Source organism: Pseudochaenichthys georgianus, chromosome 21 (assembly GCF_902827115.2).
Source record: "Pseudochaenichthys georgianus chromosome 21, fPseGeo1.2, whole genome shotgun sequence".
Taxonomy (NCBI): Eukaryota; Metazoa; Chordata; class Actinopteri; order Perciformes; family Channichthyidae; genus Pseudochaenichthys; species Pseudochaenichthys georgianus.
In genome coordinates, this window is record NC_047523.1 from 37,006,560 (window position 1) to 37,029,823 (window position 23,264).

General features: G+C 39.8%; 1 protein-coding gene across 3 annotated transcripts; it reads right to left on the reverse strand.

The window, feature by feature from the left end:
- Positions 1-4,588: 4,588 nt before the first annotated feature.
- On the reverse strand, positions 4,589-17,420 carry rbm44 (RNA binding motif protein 44). 3 transcript variants are annotated; one of them, XM_071207039.1, is made up of 21 exons: positions 17,293-17,420; positions 16,656-16,728; positions 16,171-16,198; positions 15,712-15,818; positions 15,270-15,344; positions 15,129-15,192; positions 15,011-15,036; positions 14,610-14,791; positions 13,884-14,095; positions 13,191-13,620; positions 13,079-13,110; positions 12,489-12,629; positions 11,599-11,755; positions 11,459-11,481; positions 11,271-11,355; positions 9,433-9,538; positions 9,217-9,342; positions 9,042-9,109; positions 8,760-8,833; positions 7,479-7,689; positions 4,589-5,215 (listed from the first exon to the last, which is right to left on the reverse strand). In XM_071207039.1, exons 1-21 carry the CDS (start codon positions 17,305-17,307, stop codon positions 4,934-4,936), a joined length of 2,517 nt encoding a protein of 838 aa, XP_071063140.1. In that variant the 5' UTR covers positions 17,308-17,420; the 3' UTR covers positions 4,589-4,933. The 3 variants fall into 3 exon arrangements, with proteins under 3 accessions (XP_071063140.1, XP_071063139.1, XP_033966161.1); XM_071207038.1 differs by having other exon boundaries at positions 9,433-9,535; positions 13,191-13,665; XM_034110270.1 differs by having other exon boundaries at positions 13,191-13,665.
- Positions 17,421-23,264: the final 5,844 nt, after the last annotated feature.

Consider the following 23,264-nt stretch of genomic DNA (forward strand, 5'->3'; position numbering starts at 1 on the left):
GTGAGTAAAAGTATTTTAAAATCAACCCTGGACTGAACTGGTAGCCAGTGCAAGGCTGCTAAAACAGGAGTGATGTGGTCCATCTTTTTCATTCCTAAAAACCCATGCTGTAGCATTTTGTATGAATTGTAGGGTCTTTAATGATGAGTTTGGGCAGCCTGATCAAAGGGAATTGCAATAATCCAGCCTGGAGGTGATAAAAGCATGGATTAGTGTTTCTGCATTGTTGTGATTTAGAATGTGCCTGATTTTTTGCAATATTCCGTAGATGAAAGTAGACAGTCCTTGAAATTTGCTTTATATGGGATTTAAAAGACAAATCCTCGTCAAAAATAACACCAAGAATTTTTACCGTGGTGCTGGAGGTCATGGTAATACAATTCGAAAAAATTATGTTGTTGGACAGTTCGTTCCGAAGGTGCTGGGATCCTAGTATAATGACTTCTGTTTTGTCGGAGTTTAATAATAGAAAGTTGCTGGTCATCCATGTCTTTATGTCTGTGAGGCATTCTTGCAGTTTAACTAATGGAAATTGTACATCTGGTTTAATTGATAGATACAATTGTGTATCATCTGCATAACAATTAACATTTATGGAGTTATTCCTTATGATATTGCCCAATGGCATATATATGATGAACAGGATGGGTCCAAGTACAGACCCTTGCGGTACTCCATGACTGACTGTAGTTTGTAATGCGGATTCATCGTTGACAGATACAAACTGAGACCGTTTTGATAGATAAGACCTGAACCAGCTTAGTGCAGTTCCCCTTATACCTATCAACAACTCTAATCTTTGGAGTAGTATGTTATGGTCAATAGTGTCAAAGGCAGCACTCAGGTCTAACAGAACCAGGATAGAGGCAAGTCCATTATCAGATGCACAAAGCAGGTCATTTGTGACTTTAACCAGTGCTCTCTCTGTGCTATGATGTTTTCTAAAACCTGACTGGAATTTCACAAATAAACAATTTGTATTTAAAAATGCACACAATTGTGAGGCCACTGCTTTCTCGAGGATTTTTGAGAGGAAGGGAATGTTTGATATTGGCCTGTAGTTGGCCATAACCTCAGGATCAAGGTTTTTTTTTTTATAATAGGTTTAATTACAGCTACTTTAAATGACTGTGGAACAGTAAAGATATATTCATCATATTTAATACAGGTGTATTAATTAGGGGAGTAATTTCCTTAAACAGCTTAGATGGAACAGGGTCTAAGATACAGGTAGATGCTTTTAGAGGATGAAATAATTGAATTTAGTTGGTTTTGGTCTATAGGAGAGAAGCACTCTAAGTATATGTCCGGTGTTAAGGGTGATTCAGGGCTGGCTAAGGGTAGGTGGTGGTTTATTTTGTCCCTCAGAGTTATAATATTATCATTAAAGAAGTTCATAAAGTCATTACTACTGATGGATGTAGGAATTAGAAGACTCAATGGAGCTGTGACTCTCGGTCAGCCTGGCTATGTACTAAAAAGAAACCTGGCATTGTTTTTATTTTTCTTCTATTAGGGCGGAATAATAAGCTGCACTGGCAGTGCATAGTTCTTATATTGTTTAAGGTTATCAAGCCAGAGTAACCGAAATTCTTCATGCTTGGTGGAGCGCCATTTCCTTTCAAGTTGCCTTGTGCTCTGCTTTATTATGTGTGTTTCATTGTTATGCCATGGAGCTAGTCTTCTTAGTTTAATTTTCTTAATTTTAAAAGGGGCAATAGAGTCCAGTGTTATTTGTATCGCCCCTGTAACACTATCAATCATATGATCTATGTGTGGGGGCGTAAGGTTAGTAAAGGAGTCCTCCCTTGAACTGTGCGATGTTAATGAGCTAAGCACTGATGGAATTTTTTCCATAAATTTTGCTACAGCAGAATCTGATAGATTTCTTTTGGAGGCATTCTTATGCAGTGGCTTATAGTCTAATAACAGAACACCAAAAGTTAACCCTCCGGTATCACTGTGGACGTTTTTGTCCATATGGGTCACTTTTCATTTTGCAATAACTTTGGTTGTGTTGGTGCAAATGGCCTGCTTTTTTGTAACAAGGCTATTTTCTCGATCTATTTTGGAATTCCAATTTCAATTTTTCAAATCGGTCTTTAATTTACTGTGTAACAAATTGACTACGCAAATTAGTCATTCGAGACAAAAATGTCCACTGCAAAAAAGACTTTTATATTAAAAGTTTTTTCTCACAAGTTTTTTGGGTTCAATCTTTAAAGCAACTTCCGCCCTAATAGAAAATACCAAAAATGTAATCATTTTCAGGATTTTAACCCTTTAAATGCCATTTTGAAAACATGAAACTGCTGGTTCTTTTCATGATGAAAACAGAGAAAATGAGTATATATATCTGGGGACTGGCTCTTTTTTTTTATAACAGTCTTGGATATGTCAAAGATTAGCATCAACATTTATTTTTTTGCATTATTAGTTTTTGCTCAAAATCAGATTGAACAACAAAGTCACACATTAGTCATTCGGGACAAAAATGTCCAATTCCAAAAACTCCTCTTAAATGACAACAGATTAATATTTTTTAAAACTGTTTGGGGTTAAATCTTTCAATCAACTTAGGTCCTGATCAAAAATACCAAATGTTAATTTATGTTCAGGATTTTAACCCTTGAACTGCCAGTTTGAAAACATGAATTTGCGTTTTCTATGAAAAACATGCACAAAAAAGCAGTTATTTTCCATATAATGAATGTTGGGGGGGTCCAGAGGTTGCGCTAGACTTTTTCACTGCCCGTCATTTTGACAGACAGGATCGTAAAATTTCCGTCAAAATTCAGTGTTACCCATCGGCCTTTACACTCTGGGGGGGGGAGAGAGAGAGAACTGTCAACCGGGGGTGTGTGGGGGGGGAAGCACAGTCGTGAACTGTCAACGGGGGGGTGGGCGCACGCTCGTGAACGCTCGTTAGCGCCTTGTTATGCATGCCCACTGCACCTCGCAGGAGTGCGCACAGCGTAAAGCCAAAACATTTCAATGATTTGAAGGGCAAAGTTGGGTTTGGAAACGGTATAATTTCCTTTTTGGCAGGCATGCATAACACCGGAGCCTCGCTGCGGGGAAACTTTGGCGCTGTTCCGAGTTTGTTCTAATCCGTCAAAATTACGGACTGCTTTCAGATTTTTCCATCATTGTTCAAAAAAAATCGTCATAGACGGAAAATATTCGGTTAACGCGACCTCTGGGGGGGAGGGGTCTGCTTTTTTTTAAATCACAGTCTTGGATATGTGAAAGATTAGCAACAACATTTATTTTGGTGGATTATTAATTTTTGCACAGAATCAGATTAAACAAAAAAGTCACACATTAGCCACTCGCGGACAAAACTGTCCCATCCACTCCCATTATAACCACATCTTTTGATCTCTCCGCCATACCGGTATAAAATCATGCATTTAGTAATGTCAGGGTTTTATATTGGAGTAGAATAGTTCAATTTGTCCTTTTGACTGTATATCACCAGATGTGACATTTTACCATTGAATTACATGCTTGTCATTTCTTGGTTTCTTTGCCTGTTGTATAATGGGGCCCTGACAGCCATTGGAATACATGTATGCAACTCATGGTCTAGGTGTGTTGATATGGATGTGGAAGAGTGGTATAAAAAAAAAAAAAGAGACCGGCGATTCCAGAAAAGGTTAAAATTGTCAATAAACCCAACGTTCTGAGCTGTGCAGGTGGACTGCAGCCAGGTGTGAAGACTATAAGTCTGCTGAAGCGAGCGGTACCGCGGCCTACGGTGGGAATCGGTCCCGAAATAAAAACAGACATTCCACGGTTCTTTAGGAAGTAAAAAAGGTGGCGTGTTGACGAGCTGCATCGTTTGTGCAGCCTACGTGGATTATCACTCTTTTGATGGATAACGAGAGTGTGGGCAGTACATCCTGGAGCTTTTTCTGAATGTCGGATGTCATGGCGCCGGGGACGCAGTGTGTTGATGCATTAAAAAAAACGCACATTCCTGCCTATGGAATCGGCGATAATCAAGGTTGAGGGGGAGAAGAGCTGCCGTGAGAGTGTAGACGGGGCTCCGCCAGAACCGAACAGGTCACAATCAGTGTCCACAGCTCTTACCGGCTGAGGCTGGGTGGTCACAGCCGGGGTCTGCTGCGGCGAGGATGTGGGGTTTGTTCCTTGAAGAATGAGACCATCAGAGCGTCTCCTGGTCACGGCCTCCTACAGTAATCTGCGGCGAAAGGAGGGCGAAGGCTTCGGCGCTGAAAGGGGTCCCCTGCTTTGTTTTCCTGTGCTCGACTGGCAAATCCTCCGGGCCGGGGATGAGATGGAGGGGAGACGGCAACACGAGAAGGAGATGCTTCCAGGTGTGTCGAGACCACAGCGGCATCCGAACAAAAATAAATCTGAATTGAGCACCAAAACTAGCAGGGTGTGAATGTAGCCATATCTAGTATCATCTAAAGGACGAATTACAGCATGATTCAAAGGGAGGCAGATTCACCGGCTTTTACTTTTCAAATGAAGATTCAGCACTTCACATTTTGTCACTAGTCCCTTTGTCTCCTCACGTTAGAGTGGTTCATCCAATAAACAGAGCAGGGCTAACAACAAAGTTTAAGATGGGCAAATGTTGTGTCCTTTTTATTGATAGAGCTCATCAAATACAAGCAAAGCAAGAGGACATCAAATACAAGCAAAGCAAGAGGACATCAAATACAAACAAAGCTGATGCATATAAAACGGTATGCAAGTAACTGTATGCCAAATAAATAACTAGAACTTTCTATGAAGCATCTTTTGAATATACAACTAAACTGGAAATGACAAAAACAAATCTTTTCAAGAAAACCCAACTCCTTGAGGTGAATGTCTCCCTCTGAACTACTCGAGTTTTAAAGAACAAACTGGAGATTTTATGATGCTTTTTAAACAAATAACTGTAAAGACTGCTTCCTCATTGCTGTGTGGCGCTCTCTGGCCCGGTGATGAGGTCAGAGGTCATCTCCCTGATGGTGCGGAGCGGCAGGCCGCAGAGGACGCCCTTGTGTTTGGCCTTCAGCTGCAGCAGAGCGTCCACAAACCTCTGCCTGGAGACGCCCTGGTGGCGCTGAGTGAGCTCCGTCATCAGGGTGTTGAAGCCTCCCATGGTGCAGTAGTTCTCCTGCACCATGGTTCCCTTCAATGTGGGCGAGACGCACACCACCCTCCTGGAGCTCAGCGGCGGCTGACTGATCAGCTGCAGAGAGGGAGGGATCAAAGACATATACAGCTGTTTAAACTTTCAGGATCGTGTAAAATAATAAATTATATAAAAACCACAAATATATTTGATTTGTAAGGCAGCGATTAATGTTTGTATTCATCATAGTTTTGTCTATAAAATGTCAGAAACTGAGAACATTTTCCTTTATCAGGCATGAAAACGGGTCAGGGGTGAAAAAGGTGAGAAGGATATTATCCCTCTAGGGGGGTCCGGGGGCATGCTCCCCCGGAAGAACATTTTCAATATTCCATATTTTAAAGCATCAATCTGATGCATTTTGAGATGCATTTTTTTGCCAACCTGGGGAGAGCTGGAGAAACTTAACTTCAGCCATGAGTCAAAAATATTATGACCTCCTTACTAAGTATTATCAGGGATGCAAACTCATCAGGTATGGAAAAGGTGACAAGGACCCGAGCCCCCCGACCCCACGGAATATCGGCTTTAAAATGAGGAATAACAGGATTTTAGCAGTCAAAACAACTAAAGCAGTGTTAATAATAACAGAAATGCTAAAGAGTCACATCTAATAGAAATATATAAAAGCATTTATTTTAATTGTGGAGCAGTCAGTTTATAATTTTGGCAGCACTGTTGAGCAATCTATTGTCATGCCTCTGTTCAAGGCTGAGTCTTTCTATCTTTATGGCATTTGGTGTAAAGTAACTAAATTCATAAACTGAAGTACTATACTTGGGTACAATTTTGAGATACTTGTACTTTATTTAAGTATTTCAATGTTTTGCTACTTTGTACTTCTTCTCCACTACAGTTCAGAGGTAAATGGTGTACTTTTCCTCCACTACATGTATTAATACCTTTAGTTACTTCACAGATGTGGATGAATGATGTGAAATCTAATCAAGTGTTGAATCAGACTTTAGTTCCACCTGGAGTAAATCCACCAGCTACCCTGCAGTCTACAAAGCCATTCAAACTAGCTGCACCTTCACCAGCTCTGAGAACACTTTCATGATCAATCATTATAAAACATATCATATATATTATTCTGAAATGGACCAATCTGCACAACGACTACTTTCACTATATTTTGATGAGAATACTTTTCTACTTTTACTCGAGGAACATTTTGAATGCAGTACTTTTACTAACAGAGTATTCCTACACTCTGGTACTTCTACTTTTACTCAAGTACAAGACCTGAGTACTTCTACTTTTACTCAAGTACAAGATCTGAGTATTTCTGCTTTTAATCAAGTACAAGATCTGAGTACTTCTACTTTTAATCAAGTATAAGATCTGAGTACTTCTACTTTTACTCTCAAGTACAAGATCTGAGTATTTCTGCTTTTAATCAAGTACAAGATCTGAGTACTTCTACTTTTACTCTAGTACAAGATCTGAGTACTTCTACTTTTACTCAAGTACAAGATCTATACTTATACCACCTCTGTTTATAGCCTATGAAAAAAAACCTATTAGAAAACGAAGGCTAAAGCTAACGTTAGCAGATAGTGACAATGTATGCTAGCTAGCTAGCTCAACGATAATATTGCGACAGAAAAACTTTTCAGTGCACATCACGCTCTGCTCTGAACACCTGAACGGCCCGTTCTAACAGCTGTTCACCAGCGGTCCAGTCTGTGCCACAGTGACTCCGGACCACACAGTTAATATTAACGAACGCACCCGTAGCTAATGTGGCTGCTGAAGCTAGACCCTCATCGCGGAGCAGCAGAGCCGACAGGCAGGAAGACTCGAGCACACAGCTCGCGCTGCATTATAATATATAAAAAAAGAACACCATGCGTGTCATGATGGCACATAACAGCTCGCGGCCGCAGATTACTCCGGGTCCCAGACCCCCCCCATACCCCAAAAATATTTTTATTGCAGATCTACATGAATCACACAAACGACCTATTTTGGATTCAAAACGGCGAATTTCGCCGAAAGGTGAGTGATTCTCATGCCTGCTTTATACTTGAAACATTTATGAAAGATTGATCCATTCTTTATTATTATTGTTGTATTAATGATTATTGTTTTAGCTCTGGGCACACGATACACAGGGAGACACACATTACATTTAAAGCAGCTGTTTCTGTTGGTCAGCTCCAAATGAAGAAATAAGCATCAATAATGTTCATCATTTGCACAGCATGTCCAGTAGACAATTAAAAGAGGCGGACATTAAGATCCTATCATTTTTACTTCATCGTTTCTTACAATCATCAGTTTGTCTACATAAAGTGAACATCATTGAACTGTTCACCTTTCTGTCTGCGCTGCTGGAGTCAGACTTGGATGTTTGTGTTGGGGCGGACTCCGGCCCCCTCACGGTGCCCGAGGCCTGGTCCTGGGTCTCATCCCTGGCTCTGTTGATGTGCTCCACATGTAGAGCATGGCCGTGCATGCTGCTGCCATTCAGCTCTCTCACTGCAGCCTCGGCAGATTGGGCTCCACTTATCATCACTATGGCAACTCTACAGAACAAAGAGGGACATGTTACACTGACTGCAAGAAAATATTCACTTACCCAACTGACGAAGGACTTATGAATACACTGCAGGTTGTCATATATTCATTGTTCTTAGTATATTCAAATGTGGTGTAAATACTCATCTTTATTATTTTTGAATGTTAAATCGTTATATTTTTTTACAACGTATTTTGTTATGTCAGGGTGTATGCAGGAATCCTGAAGTCAAATGTAATACCTCTTAAGACCTTTTCCATACGTTTTAAGACCTCATCGCCACTTTGAGTTCTAACCGGTTACCTTGGCGACACACTTTACCTCACATTGACTACATACAGTATTGATGGTCCTTCCTCCTTATCTTCCAACCATTTGGACGCAGACTTGCATTTCCCCATTACGATGTTGCTTAGCAACCGGCGTAAACGGAGCTTCGCGCTATCAAGCAGTGAGCGTGCGATGTCCTGTTCAGATAACGTCAAACCCAACGAGATGCCGTGAATAAACTCCACAGAATCACACGACACACCTACGCCATGACTACATTCAGGCAGACTGTGGAATACAACCTCTTTGGACCATTTATATACTTATTGAAAACAAGCTACAACATTTAATACCTTGGAAAATGCCGTTTAATACTTTTTAATAGCCTTAATTTTCGCTAAATTCATTGATCAACTTTTATTACTTTTTAAGACCCCGCGGACCCCCTGAATGTTGTTTAAGTTTACATCACCATACACCACAGCGAACTCCTTGTATGTGTTGACGTACTTGGCAATAAACTTGATTCCTTGTACGATGTGAGGCTCTAAGGACAGAGGGTGTCGTATTGCCATACTGATATTCTGTACACACTGTGAAGTCCGAGACAAATGTAATATTTGTGATATTGGGCTGTATAAATAAACATTCATTGATTCTGATTTCAAGCATAACATAACACAATTACAGCTGTAGAACATTGTGTTCTTCTTCATGCAACCACACATAAATCGGATGAATGCATGACAAGAACAACGTGTGTGTGTGTTGCAATATATATATATGTTCTTCAGAGCAGGCGCTCACCTCAAATCGTTCTTTAGAGCAGAGATGCTGACTTCAGAGGCATGGTATTTCTCAAACCACTGCATCACATCACACTGGGAAAAACAAGAGTCAGTTAAAGCCTGTACCGCCCCCTGGTGGCTACACCTCTGTAATACAAGGCCATAACATTACAAGGTCTGACTTGCTAATAAAACATGTCTAACAAATCAATATTAAACAACATATGACAACTATAATAGCATTTGTTCTTATGAGCACTGCTTTAAATGGTAATGTGTGCAGTCGGCAGCCGAGCCTCACCTCTGAGGCGTTACTGGGCAGGTTGGAAACATAGAGGACCGAGCTCTCCACTTCCTTGCTGCTGGATTCTGTGGGTAACACAAATTCTCCACTAAGGATTTGATCCCAAATGTATTTAAAAACCTGATGGAAATGTGCAGCTGTAAAGCTTTGACTTCCATCCCTGATCTCTCACCACTGGTCTGATCTGTTGGGATCACCGTAGGGTCCGGCTCGGTCTCAGCAGCTGCTGCTGCAGGCTGCAGGTCTTCTTCAGCATCGAACCACGCCTCCAATGTGCTGACATCTTTACATGCGGCTGCTGCTCACACGGAGAATGGCACATCTTCTGATTAACACGTTAATGATCATGGGATTTATTAAACGTTAGAAGGGAGCTCCTGCTTTTTACGTGTCTGCTTTTCTTCTGGCTTGTGTGCATTATGGGCAGCATCTCTATCCTGGGCGACAGCCGCGCTGTTCTCCTTCTTCATGTGTTTTTCCTCATTGTTACTCTGCTGGCGAAGAAATGAAAACAAAACATCAAAGATGGTCAAACTGATGAGGATGAAATGTGTCAGCGGAGACTCCACAAAGAACGGATTGCTGATAACACCATGAACAGAGCGTCATTGTGAACCTACCCGCCGCATCCAAAGGACCGGAACATATTATGCCAATGATACAACATCGCTAACACACCCATTAAGTGTATTTATATTTACGTCATCCTTCAGGTCTGTCTTTGCATCCTGTCACTAAATCCCAGATTGCATGAGTGTGATTGGAACATGGCGCCTTCACATGGCTCCAATCACTGCTGCAATCATCAGTGTAAAGTCTGGCCATGACGACCATTAAGTGTAGTTCAGTTTCCAGTGTTGGGTGTAACGCAACAAAAGTTACAAAAGTAACAGAGTTACAGTAATATATTACATTACTTCGTTACAGCATTACTAATGAAATGTTACAAAGCTCAGTAACGCAGTTACAACACATTTCAACCCGAAATGAAATGGTGTTTTGTTTTTTAACAATGTACTAACATAGCGAGACATTCCGACACCAGACAACTTGTGCGGGTAGATTAGTAAACCTGGTGTTTACCCTTCAGGCTTCGCGTCGGGATCTTCGGGGCAGTTGAATGTTATTCACCCTCTATTCAAAAAAGAGAACGGTGCGAAAAATACTAACAACAAATTGTGTCAGGTGCGCGTGACCTGCTCCGCTGCGCGTGCATCATTTCCAAAGCGCTTCCTCAGCAGTGACACACATCTGTGGATAATCATTTATACGAACATGGTTAAAGCAACCATCACTAAACGCCAGCAACACTGTTCTACTGTTCAATCTACTGCAGACCGTAGCAACAGGTCGGATGGGGACATCACGTGACCCTCCGTTGTGGACACTAGCTTACTCCCGCCTGACTCGCTGCCCTCGCCCCCGGAGCAGCACTCTTCGTCTCTCGAAACACCGCCGCCCCTCTGCGGCCCGCAGGTGCGAGCCAGGATACCACGGCAAAACAGAGCCTGCCCAGGTAGATCTAAACAAGTACCCGCCTGTACAGTGGGGTTAGGTGGTCATTTTGCAGCTCGTGGTATACAAATAGACAAGGGCTAGAATATGTGAAAATAGTGCCATATTCTGCCATGCCTGTAGAAATGTTGGGTCAAACATAATGCATCCAATAGCACAGATGCCTTCATCACGAATGGCTACAAAACTATCTCATATCCCAAGCTTATCAACGAGCTGATGTTGCAGCTGAAATGATCTCCAGGTCACAAAGTCAACCTCACATGATGATGTGATCCAGTTTTCAAGCACAGTAAATATTCTCTTCCCAGAGTATATGATGGGACCAAGGTGATGTTTAGTAGGCTACATGGTTTTAATAATACTTTTGCTTTTCAATGTTTGCCATTTCAAACCATGAGCTGGTTCAAATAATATGTGCCTTGATTTACAAAATGTTCTCATTTCTTTTATCAGTACAGCTTTGAAGCTGTTGTGCTTTTCTTTGCCATAGTCCACTTTGGACTGTATGAGATATTTCAGGATTGCACTTTTAACTCACTTGAAATGTTCTCACTTGCTTGGTTTCAAAACATAACAAAGGCCATAATCTGTTCATTGGGGCCATCAATGCTATTTGTCATTGCTGCTGCCACTATTGCTCATGGGGTCTCATATGTGCAAGTCTACCAACCCTTTTGTAAATGTGCCCTGTAGTGTGTGCACGCATACCTGGCATTCACTTCTGATTTGATCATCAGGACATGCAGTGTCTTCAGTTGGTGAGGAGTCATGTTTCTGCAGCTCCTGGGAGCTCCTTGGGATCAGAAACAAACACATTAGAGCATCCAGGGCGTCTAGTCAAAGCTAAACTGTTCAAATTGAATACCTTCACACACACATGCACGTCTGTGACATACCCTGATGGAACATCAGCAACCATCTAAACAGGGACAACAGAGCATTAAGTCATTCCTATCACAGCTGGGGTTATAACATATGACATGACAAACATTTTTAAGATAGATGGCCTTTATAGGGTTAGCAGGCTGAGTCTCACCTGAGCAGGGATGTAACTCGTGGTGGTCTTCTCAGAATCAACAGAGAGAGGCTTCAGCTGCTCCAGAGGGACGCCTGCCAGGATCTGATCCCGCATCGCTTTATAGTCACACTCCAGTTGTTGCAGCACAGTAGCAATGTGTGCAGGGTGAGGGTTCCTGGGCCGACAGAGAGAAGGGATAACACAAGAGCAATCCGGCACACGTTAACTGCCTGAAGCGTTCGTCTGGTTGCTTCCCACCATGTTTGTATTACTACAATAAACTGTACTTTATTCCACTGCTCAGTAATTCAATTGTACATTCTGCATTTACTTGGTCACAACATTCTCTGGTTATTTTGTTCTGACATTTACAGTTTGCTTTATCTGCTTTACTTGTAACATAATCTTGCACTTTTTTTCACATTTGTTTTATATCTTATATATTATGTTGCATTGTAGGAGGAGCTTGGGACTTAAGATTGTCAACACCATATCTACACTGCAGTTGTGGTCAAAAGTTGACATACACTTGTAAAGAACATGTATTTAATGACAGTCTTGACTTTTCAATCATTTCTACAACTCTTGTTATTCTGTGATAGAGTGATTGGAGCACATACTACTTGAACTTAAATCATGAAGTTTGGTTCTTTTATGACTTTATAATGGGTCTTCTGAAAATGTGATCAAATCTACTGGGTCAAAAATACACATACAGCAACATTTCTATTAGAAAAATAAGAGTTGTAGAAATTATTGCAAAGTCAATACTGTCATGAAATGCATGTTCTTTACAAGTGTATGTCAACTTTTGACCACAACTGTATGTGGGTCGTGCATGACGACAATTAAGCCTTTGAATCTTGAAAAAGGAAAACTCTGGTAAGCTATTATTGATGTGTCCTTACTGTGGGGCGAGCAGGCCTCCCTCAGCGGAGGACTCGTTCAGGGTGGAGCAGTGCTGTCTGCACATGCTGTACTGCAGGGCCAGGAAGCTCAGGTCCGCACGCCGCGAATACTCACGTTCCTTTCTCAGTTTACAAGCCAAACTGGAAAAATATGTATATAATTAAAGCTAATAGTACTACTGTTATGGAGCAGTCGGAAAATCAACACACATCCACATTAATGATCCATTGCCATCCGTATATTTGAAGAAAACTGAGAAAATAGTCCATTTTAAAACAGATAAGAGTTGAAGCCATGCAGCGTATTACGGATATCTCGTATCATGCCGAGAGCACCATGCGGTTTCTCTCACGCGGTGGGACATTGTGAGGACCTGTCCTAAATGAAAGGCCCAAAACCACGCCTATATGTGACGTCACTTTAATTCAGTGATCGTCAATATCAATAATGAACACGGGGATATCCATAACATCCTCTGCATAATATAATTACAAAACATTAATTATATAAATAAGGTAGATATGCAAAATGGCTTCAACAACTACTGTGGAAGAAATGCCCACGGTTAGTGTTGGACTGCGTCTCGTACCTTTTCTCTCTTCCCTTGAGTTTGGTAAATGCCTGAAAGCCAAATGTTTAAATAGGTTATGTTACATTTTGTTCAAGCTATTATAATAACTGCTCTTTAGTTTGATCATTACCTTTACTAATGAGTCCAGATCGACCATATGGACTTCAGTGTTGATATGTTTGTCAGCTGCTTCTGGACCCGTAGTTTGGGTGTCGGCTGACGTGCACAGTGGCCTCTCAGGGCCAACCATCACGTCACAGGTAGTAACCCGTGGTGGAGAGGAGATGTGCTTCTCTGCAGTCTTCCAGGTGTCACTGCTGGCTGCCAGAGCTTCTCCATCAACTGAGTGCAGCCCGTCGTTATGAGCTTTCATATCTCGACTGGTTTCATAGGAGAGTATGCTCTCATCGTTCTCCATGATGCTGTGGAAGATGTTACTTTGATCTTCAAAGCATCCTTCATTTGTGCTGCTTTCCTCAACCAGAGGAGGGATGGCCTGTCCGTCTGACTGGATGACGCTCCTGTCAGTGTACTCTGTGCCATCCATCTGAACACTAACACTGTAACAATCAGGAGAGGCTTTTTCAATATTTGGCCATTCTGATCTGTAACACGAAGCAATGAGTATCGGGTTTTTTGGCAAGTAGGGTTACAAATACAAAAGATGTGCTTCCGTCACACCAATCCCTAATTTAACCTCGAGCTATATAACTATGAAATCCAGACACGTCAAGCTAAATAGAAAAAGAGCTTAGATGGGTATGGTTGAGCTGCAAGATATGAACAAATGTCACGTTGTGTCAGACACAAGATTCATACTCACTGTGATGGACTGACTCCAGCATGCGTGTCATGAGCACTCGGGCCTTGGGACAACGACATCTGGCTCTTCGGCTCAGGCTCTCCCCACGGTCGGCTTCTTCTTTCCAGATCCATGTCCAGAGATAAGTTGGCCAGGTCTGCTGGAACTTTGCATACGGCTAAGCTGCTGGACATCGGCCTTGATGGACGTTGTTCATATAGATGGGATGACTCCTTCAAAAAAGCCTGCATTAATCTTTTTGCCCGAAGGAATTTAGCATTTACAACCACGAAACAGCCAAGACAGAGTGAGTAGGAATGTTCAGAAGTTTGCACTTCCTCCTCAACGAAACAAGAGCTACGGTTCTCGCCGGCGGGTAGACTCCAACTATAGATTCAATCTCTTTTTGGAACGAGCTGAATTTATGTTTTTGCCGCACTACATTTGCATTTATTGGCACGATGTCCTCTGTTTTCCTAGCTTCCTCTTGGATGCATGCTTTTCCTACACCTGGTTTTTAACATCGATGCCAGGAAATGTCAAAAACACAGGAAAATAACAAAACGTAAGCAGAGGACAAGCCGCCTGCAGATACAGACACCCCTACACAACCAACTCATTCTGCCTTTCATGACTACACCCAGTGCCGGAAGGAGTATTTATTGGCAAAACACTTTAGGTTAGTTACTTCCCACCTCTGACTACATGAGTGTTATAACTTTATAAAGACATACAGGAAGTTCGTACCCTCTGATAGGTTGCTTCCTGTGAGTACAACTTGCTGAAAGCTGCTTGGTAGCTTTCCTGCGTGTGGAGGAGCGGTTCGGTGCGCAAGGTTTCCTCATGTTGGCGTTTTTCTGATCCATCTCCGCTGCTGCTGTCGCCAAGATGGGATAAAGGGTCTCTCACATTGGGAAGCATCTCCAAGTCTAGATGTGTACAGGAGCAAACAAACATTATGATAAAGAGATTAAACCTTATATAGTATGGGAGTTGAGTTTTTAGAATTAATGTGACTAAATATCTTTTCAAGAACCAAGCCTTGGACAAATGTTTCTTTCCAATTATTCCTTATGACTTTTATGTCAATGACTTTAAAACGGTAAATAAAAGTGAAATGCTGGTAGTGTATGAGGTCTGTAAGTTACCGGTTCTTGCTGTTGCTGATGTAGATCTGAAAACAAAACAGCATTAATAATAAATCACTGTAAAAACGATAAAACCTTCATTCATTTGATGAAATGTCTTAGTATTCACTGTACTTACGGTGAGACATGCGTAGGCCTGCTGGATGTCATGGTTGGCAGCGCAGGTATGACACTATGACAATCTGCATTGTGAATAAAACCTGTACTTAATATTCGGTCTGTGCACAGCTATTAAAATATGATATTTCCACAGACTTACGCTTCACATAAACATGTTGCGGAGACAGCTCCAGGGCAGGATGTTTCACCAAGAACCAGTGCAACCCTCCTTCGTCTAGGAGAGAGGAAAACAGTTAAATATGAAAATGGGCTGCAACATTTAATCAAAATGTCTTACACAAAGGCGGGAAGACAGACTCTTAAGTTTATATAATAATATATTAGCCATTGGCATTACTCTCTTTTATTGCCATATCATTTCCGTTTTCATTTAAAATATGACGACCCTAGTATGAATGTTCAATCAATTACTAAAATACGTATCTGATTTATAACACACCAACAATTAAGAAAAATGCCCATAATAACTCCCTAGAGTCCAGGATGACCTCTTAAAAAAAGGGTCTTGTTTTGTCTTCACAGTCTAAATCAAAAAACCCTTTGGTTTACGATTCTTTAATTATTGAGAAAGACCAGCATACCTTGTATAATCTTTCTGTCTTCAAAATTCAAAGAGAGGTACCAATGCAGCAGCCTTTGGTCAGTTAATTCCAGGTAGTTATGAGATTCCACCAATTCAAATATAGACCTGTAAAATGAACAACACAGTTTATTCATACATTTGGTAGGCTGCAACTAAATTATGTTTTAATTATTGATTAATTTGGGGATATAAAATAGTAAATAGTGGTAAAAATGTCCATCCCAGTTTCTCAAAGTCAAAAAGTATTTCTTAAAAAGTATTTTTTTAAATGTATACAAACCCAGGAATATTGAGTTTGATATAAAAGAGAACATTATTATTACATATTTCAAGTAGCATTAGATAAAAATACTCAAATAAAGTGCAAATATGTCAAAATAGTACAATACTAGAGTATAGAATTTCCAACACTGATAACGCCTTTTTACATTTGAGTGAAGATACCAGAGTCACATACCTGTTCAGGTGGAATATCCGGTGTACTACTGTTGATGAAGAAACCACAGTTAGATGATACATCCGGGGTCAAAAAGTGTGTAACATTAGCTCATAAAACATACAGTCCACACAGAAACATGATGTTCAGTCAAAGTATCCTGCTGTAGCACCTAGGTGAAAAGTTAGAAACAAGTCATGTTGTAAGTTAACCAAATGAAGATCTGCTATGTATTGACAGTGTGTATGCAGAGGTCCTGCAATCAAAATGTTACTCAAGTCAAATATAAGCATATCATTTGTTTTAAAGAAACAAGTGACTGTGACTGTGAAATGTAGTGGAGTAAAAAGTACATTATTTACCTATGAATTATAGTGAAGTAGATGTACAAAGTGGCATCAAATGGAAATACTCAAGTAATGTACAAGTACCTCAAAAGTATACTTTAGCACAGTACTTGAGTAAATCTACTTAGTTACTTTACATGACAGTATGTCGTTACTTACTTGGATATGTTTTTTCAATCACCAGATTCCAATATGGCAACATGACCTGGTACAGTGGGCAGCCACCCAATGTCTGAAACACAGATATGGTTTTAGTGTCCGAAATATAGTCCAAAAATGAAATAAAAATTAGCAGTCTTTTAGGTCGATAAAAACGTGACGTTAATGCCATGACAACTAAAGCACAACGTTAACGGTTATTCATGTGCGTCACATTATTGTGATCCACCATTTTTTCTTTTCTTTTTTACACACAAGTTTCCCTATTATTAAAGATTACGGTTTTTTTTAAAATTATTATTTAACATGTAACTACGCATTCTGGTACTATGCTGAGAAGAAAATAAGGCAAAAAGACAACATTCCCTTCAGGCAAACAAGGCAACCAACATGTTTAGGGGTAATTTTAGAGTCAGTAGAGTAAGGAGGAATGATATTTTTTTAAGTTTAAGTTGGTTACCGAGAAATACACCAACCATTTCAGAACATGTAAAAAGTTATGCTTTCAAAAAGTGTTGAGGACATGTCGCCCATGCGGTTATTACATTAGCTAAGCTACACAAATACCAAAGCAAAACGCTAACGTCTTTTACAAATATTAACTATTTAACCTAGATAAATGTGAAACGCATGTTACCTGTTGTCTAGTCATGTTCAGCGTCTTTGTAAACCAAATTAGCTTTAGATAGTATTACTTTTGCCTTTTTGGAGGCGGTGGCGTTAGCTTACTAGCTATCTCTGCTAACACTCAGGTACTCAAGCTAATTGATATCAACTCTAAGTAGGTGTGGCGTTTCAAGGGTCTGCCCCATGGTCGCCGCCAAATCACCAACCAATCACGCAGTCCAAGGTTTAGCCAAGTATATTCCAAAATACATTAATTTGAAGAAGAAAAAAATATATAATCTTTATTTTCCTACCTTATGATAGTGCAGTTGCTACACAAACTATGCACAACCAAGGAAGAGCATCACTTATCCGATATGTTTCACCCTTTTTATATACAGTCTATGGTTTCACCCACTCTTCTTTTGTGTACTCTGCCTATAGGCATAGAGATGTATTTGTGAGTTTGCAAATCTTTTAAATGCATTTGTGGATGTTGTTTTACATTTACAAATCACATATTTACACACAAATTATTTTATGTTCACACAAATAATTATGAGACATATCTATGCCCATATCTGCCTCACACAGAGAGCCATGCACTGAAATGAAAGTTCACCAAAATGAAGCATCATGTATCATTCCATATACAGTGTACAGTAACTAAGTACATTTACGCAAATACTGTTCTAAATTACAATTTTGGGAGACTTGTACTTAACTTTAGTATTTACATTTTGTGCTACTTTGTACTTCTACTCACTACAATTCAGAGGTAAATTGTGCAATTTTACTACATTTATTTAATACCTTTAGTTACTTTGCAGATTTGGATTAATGATGTGAAATATAATCAACTCTTAAATCAGACTTTAGTTACACCTGGAGTAACTTCACATAACCTGCAGTATAAAAAGTCATTCAAACTAGCTGCACTACCTTTACCAGCTTGGAGAACCCATTAATGCATCAATAATTATAATCTAAACATACATTATTTAAAAATTGGGCCAATTTGCACAAACTTTTACTTGAGTAACATTTTGAATGAAGGACTTTACTTGTATTCCTACACTCTGATAATTCCTACTTTTACTTAAGTACAAGATCTGAGAAAGTTTAATTCACTGATTGTTAGTGGTCAACATCCCCGCACCCCATTCTAGGATTCTGCTGTTGTGGTTCTCTACAAACTGCCACTGGCAACAAACAATTATGTAAGTTAAACGTCAGCATGTTTAAAATCCATAGGATTATATTTAGTCACCGTATTGTCGTGCCACCAGGACATATTCACATCCCAATCTGACAAGTGCTAACTTTTATTTTAAGCAGTTCAATTTAGTTCAGAACCTTTATTGTCCTAGAGGGGAAATTCAATGTGTGGCTGACAGAGAAAAACCCATTTGACAAGAGCATACATTTTAAACTCCCACACTACACCCACGATTTACAGAAGAAAGACAGAAAGAAAGAAAGCTGCAGTCTCTCAAAAATGCAGCTGCAATAGGGAACAGTTTGTTCAGCTTTTGCAATGTGACATTTTAAAGACTGCAGGGCACTATATGCTTGAAAATTAGTTGTATGCTATTTGTTAAGCCAGTAAACTAGCTCCCTGGTGATAAAGCTAGTCTGATGCATAGCTTCAAGTATACTGCATACTCAACAACACATTATCACAAAGTCTATATCACTACGCAAGGCTATACAGTACAGTAGAGTAGAGTAGCATAGGGAGAAGCTAAAGTATTGTTTTACTTTGCAACAACGAACACAACACATGCTGCATTGTTACCATTTTAAATGAGTGTTAAAGCCTTTAAATCCATTACAAAGTGTGGCAACAAACTTTAATAACAATGCACTTTCATACTTATACTTATGACTTTATTCAGATTGCATATGCAGTGGCAGTATGTCCACCTGTACCACTTATACCACGTGGGGAAATAAGTTTTTTTTAAGTAAATAAGCAATCTCAATATTGTTTGTCCTTATTGCAGTTAGTTTGTCTTCTGAGTATGCTTTTGCTGTCTTTGCAAACTCTATTGTTTCAGGTGCCATATAAATAAAGTTAAAACATTATTGTTATTTTGCATTTCAAATTATACTGTGTAAGTCTAATACTGCATGCAAAACATCCTGCTCCTCATGTTCTAATGAGCGAGATACTTCCACTAGAGGGCAGCCAGGGTCAATGTAAAATAAAAAAGAGCTCCCTTCAAATTCTGAAATAAATACTGACTTGTGTGTGTGTGTGTGTGTGTGTGTGTGTGTGTGTGTGTGTGTGTGTGTGTGTGTGTGTGTGTGCGTGTGCGTGTGCGTGTGGGAAATCAGTTATGTAACAGAGTTTTAGGAGCAAGGTCTCACCATGGTAATTAGCATTGTGCGAACACAGCGCATCGGCCAAATAATGTGAAAGATTTCTGCTGTTCCCTTCCCCGCAGTATGACCCATATTTCTCAGTAATCGTAGCCAGAACTGAGTGCATTGGCTCTCTCAAACTGCAGTAGATGGAGTCAGTGTGTGAGTGCCTGTGATGCTCTGTAGATTCAAAGCTGAAACCACATTAAGTTTGAGCTGCCTCGTCTAATATCTGGATCAATAATTCACTCTGAAGTAGCTAGTGGTCATGTGGTATGATGTATGTTGAAGGACTACGTCCACTTTTCTCCCAGGCAGGGCCATGTGTCAAGCACTCTGTAATACTATGAATTGACTTAGTGTAATGTTTATGATGCAGCCTTGTTTGTTTCATATGTGGGGCCCTAAATCATTCCTGCAACATATCCAGTCCATACCTCACGGTAAGCCTTTGGCAGGTCAGTAAGTGGTGAGGAGGAAGCATTCTGTATTATGGAGAGCATCAAAAGCCTCCTAATGGATGGATCAGCATCATTACATTGGGTTAATGGCCTAATCTTCACTGTGATAGAGGAATGAGTTGCACTTTTAGCTCTGGGGTCAGTCTGTTGGTCCAACACTTTGGTCTAGATGGAAATATCTCAATAACTATTTGATTGTCTTGATTTAAAAGAACTTGTGGTTTTAGGTGAGATGTTGTGACAACTATTGGAATGGATTTCTGTTAAATGTATTATGCACATTCATATTCCCAAGAGGATGAAGCCTAATGACATTTCTTCTCCACTATAAGGTGATACCGTCATTGATTATTTGATCATTCGTTATAACCACAATTAAGTAAGTAATCAATGTAATGTTGCATTTTAAAAAAGCGCAGACAACAGTGTTTGTGACAGTGATGCATTGTTACATCTGAATCTGACAAGAGGACTGTGGGCGTCTCTTGAGAATTCATAGCTAAGCTAAGGTGTGAATATTCATACTTTAATTTCTACAAAAATACTGCATTTTTACTGTTGTTTATCACTTAACCACTCCTCAATAAATGAAGAGGAGAATTGAAACGCAGACAAGCTGTTCTCAGAAGAAGGCCTAGACAGTTGATTAGACATAAATGCTTGAATTTCTCACCTCCATAAACTAGGACATATTTTGTAACATTTGCACATAGAAATGTATTACAATTACTTATATTTGATTGAGTTTTACATTTCCAACAAGTTACCATAATATTCATAAACCATGATGAAGATTTTTGGACATCATTGGACGTCTGCATCTTCAGTTATTAGAGAAACAAGCTGAGCTAAGGTTAGCATTTAGCTTGTAGCACCATCATCCTGTTCACCATGGAAACCCTGATTGTTTTATGTAAAAACAATTTATTCAGTGTTTCTACTAGTATGAATCATCATGTTAGTTTTTTTAGATGAGGAGACCAGATAATTCAGCCACTGGTGGAAACTGTTCTCTTAAATTAAAAAATAATAATTGCTGAGCACACTTTAGCGTTTAGCTAGCAGCCGCTAGGTCATGGGTCAACCACAAATAACACTGATTTCTAACACGAAACTGTATTGTTGCTTTATTGTATTAGCTTTACTAAATGCGTGCAGTTGTTTTTGACCTTTGGACAATTTGGCTTTAGTAAAAACTTCCTAAACATTGTAGTAACCCTAACCAGGAGAAGCGAAGGGCAATTACAATTCACAATATCTGCTACACCACCAAACAGCACATGGTGGTAGAAAATGACATATGCTCAGTAGATTAAAAAACAAACAATAAAACACATCTGTTATGAGGTTGCAGCCATGGTTGCAGCTCACAAAAACACACACTATCAGGGCAGGGCACCTCCCATGAGCACGCTAAAAGCAAAGCAGGCACTCTGCTCCTCGATCAATGGAGAGTTGCCTGCCAGGCTGTTACTGGAGACTTTTACACTCTGTGGTTTGATGAGGCTCTGACTCAACACCAGCAGAGTGCTGCTGGCCAGCAAACAAAGCCTGAGTCTAAAGCTTCACATACTCCATCAACCATCATGCTATAGCATGTGCTATAGGCTACGCATTTCAGATCGAGACACATTTAACAACAAAGAGATACTACAAGGCAGACAGTGTTATAAAAATAACGCCAAACGCCGAAGGGAAGCTTTTCAAACGTTGGGAAATCTTCAGTGAGTTATCAAAACGAAACAAACATCACAAGATAGTTGTGAAACATTCATACAAGTAAGTCAGCAGCTAGTGTTCACAATGATTGACTTTATACTTCTCCTGCAGGCCTGCACCTTGTTTACCAGGGCTTATTACATTTGCTAACTTTAGTTTCAGATTTTCAGATTAAGATTCAAACAAAATGTATTATATGTCTACAAAACGTGTAGGCTATTTATTAAAGAATATAATGGGAGGCAATAGTGTATATGTTTAAGAAAGGACATTGCATATTAACATGAGCACTTGAGTCTATTATGGAAATAGGTCCGATTTACATAAACACAGACAAAGGCTCAATTAAATGCACATACATACAGAACCATGAAACATAAGCACATAAGCATGGATAAAAGCTCCTGGGAAAAAAACTATTAGAAAACAATGACATAACCACTACTCCAGATTATGAAAACATGTTTGAGTGTCTTTTGAGATGGAGCGGAGGTCCTCAGGTACAGCACATGGTAAACATTAAAGCCCATGGATATTGATAATGATAACTTAAAGGTGGGGTAGGTAAGTTTCAGAAACCGGCTCGAGATACACATTTTGTTATATTCCATGGAATGCTCTTAACATCCCGATAGCAATGAATATCTGAAGTGCTTTGACAACAAATCCATAAAAAAACGTCATCTGTAGAAGCCGTAATACTGTAAAAAGTACAACCCTGGCCTACCTGCCTGTCAGCCTGCCATCGGGGCATAAACTTACCTCGTGCCCTCATTGGTCATGTGCGCGTTCGTGTGTGTTGGAGGAGGGGCTCTGTGAGGAAGTGGCAGATTTTCTCCGGTTGTGTATTTTCAAATTCTAGCGATCTCGAGCCGGTTTCTCAAACTTACCTAAATAAATGACATACCCCACCTTTAAAGGTGGGGTATATTCATTTCAGAAACACTTTTTGTTATATTCCATGGAATGCTCTTAACATCTCGATAGCAATGAATATATTAAATGCTTTGACAATATTATATACATACAAAAATTTCATCTGTGGAAGCCGGTTGTGTATTTTCAAATTCGAGCACACTCGAGCTGGTTTCTCCAAAAGTACCTACCCCACCTTTAAGTAAAGAAATTAAAAAACAGAAACAATCGACATAGGAACAAGGACATACACGTGCTCGCTTCATCCCAAACAACACCAATATAACATGAAAATAATGAACAAAATATTAAATAACCAGTAGCCTATGTGAAAGTAGTCTATTTATAAACTGAATATGAAGATTAATTCAATAAAAAACAAGAACAAGCAGTTTAAGGTAAACAAGCAAAAAAAGACTTGAAGTATTGGAAATAAGTATTCAATCTGAGTGAGTTTGAGCATCATTATTTAAATGAACTCTTTTAATTCTATGCATGAAAGTATATAGTAGAAATACTGAAGTAAATACATAAAAACCTG

Excerpts from the sequence above, each read along its gene's own strand:
- rbm44 (XM_034110270.1), bottom strand. Across the intron at positions 15,037-15,128 it reads AGGCCTACGCATGTCTCACC|ATCTACATCAGCAACAGCAA; the intron begins GTAAGTACAGTG and ends TTTTGTTTTCAG. Across the intron at positions 11,482-11,598 it reads CGAGTTACATCCCTGCTCAG|ATGGTTGCTGATGTTCCATC; the intron begins GTGAGACTCAGC and ends GTCCCTGTTTAG.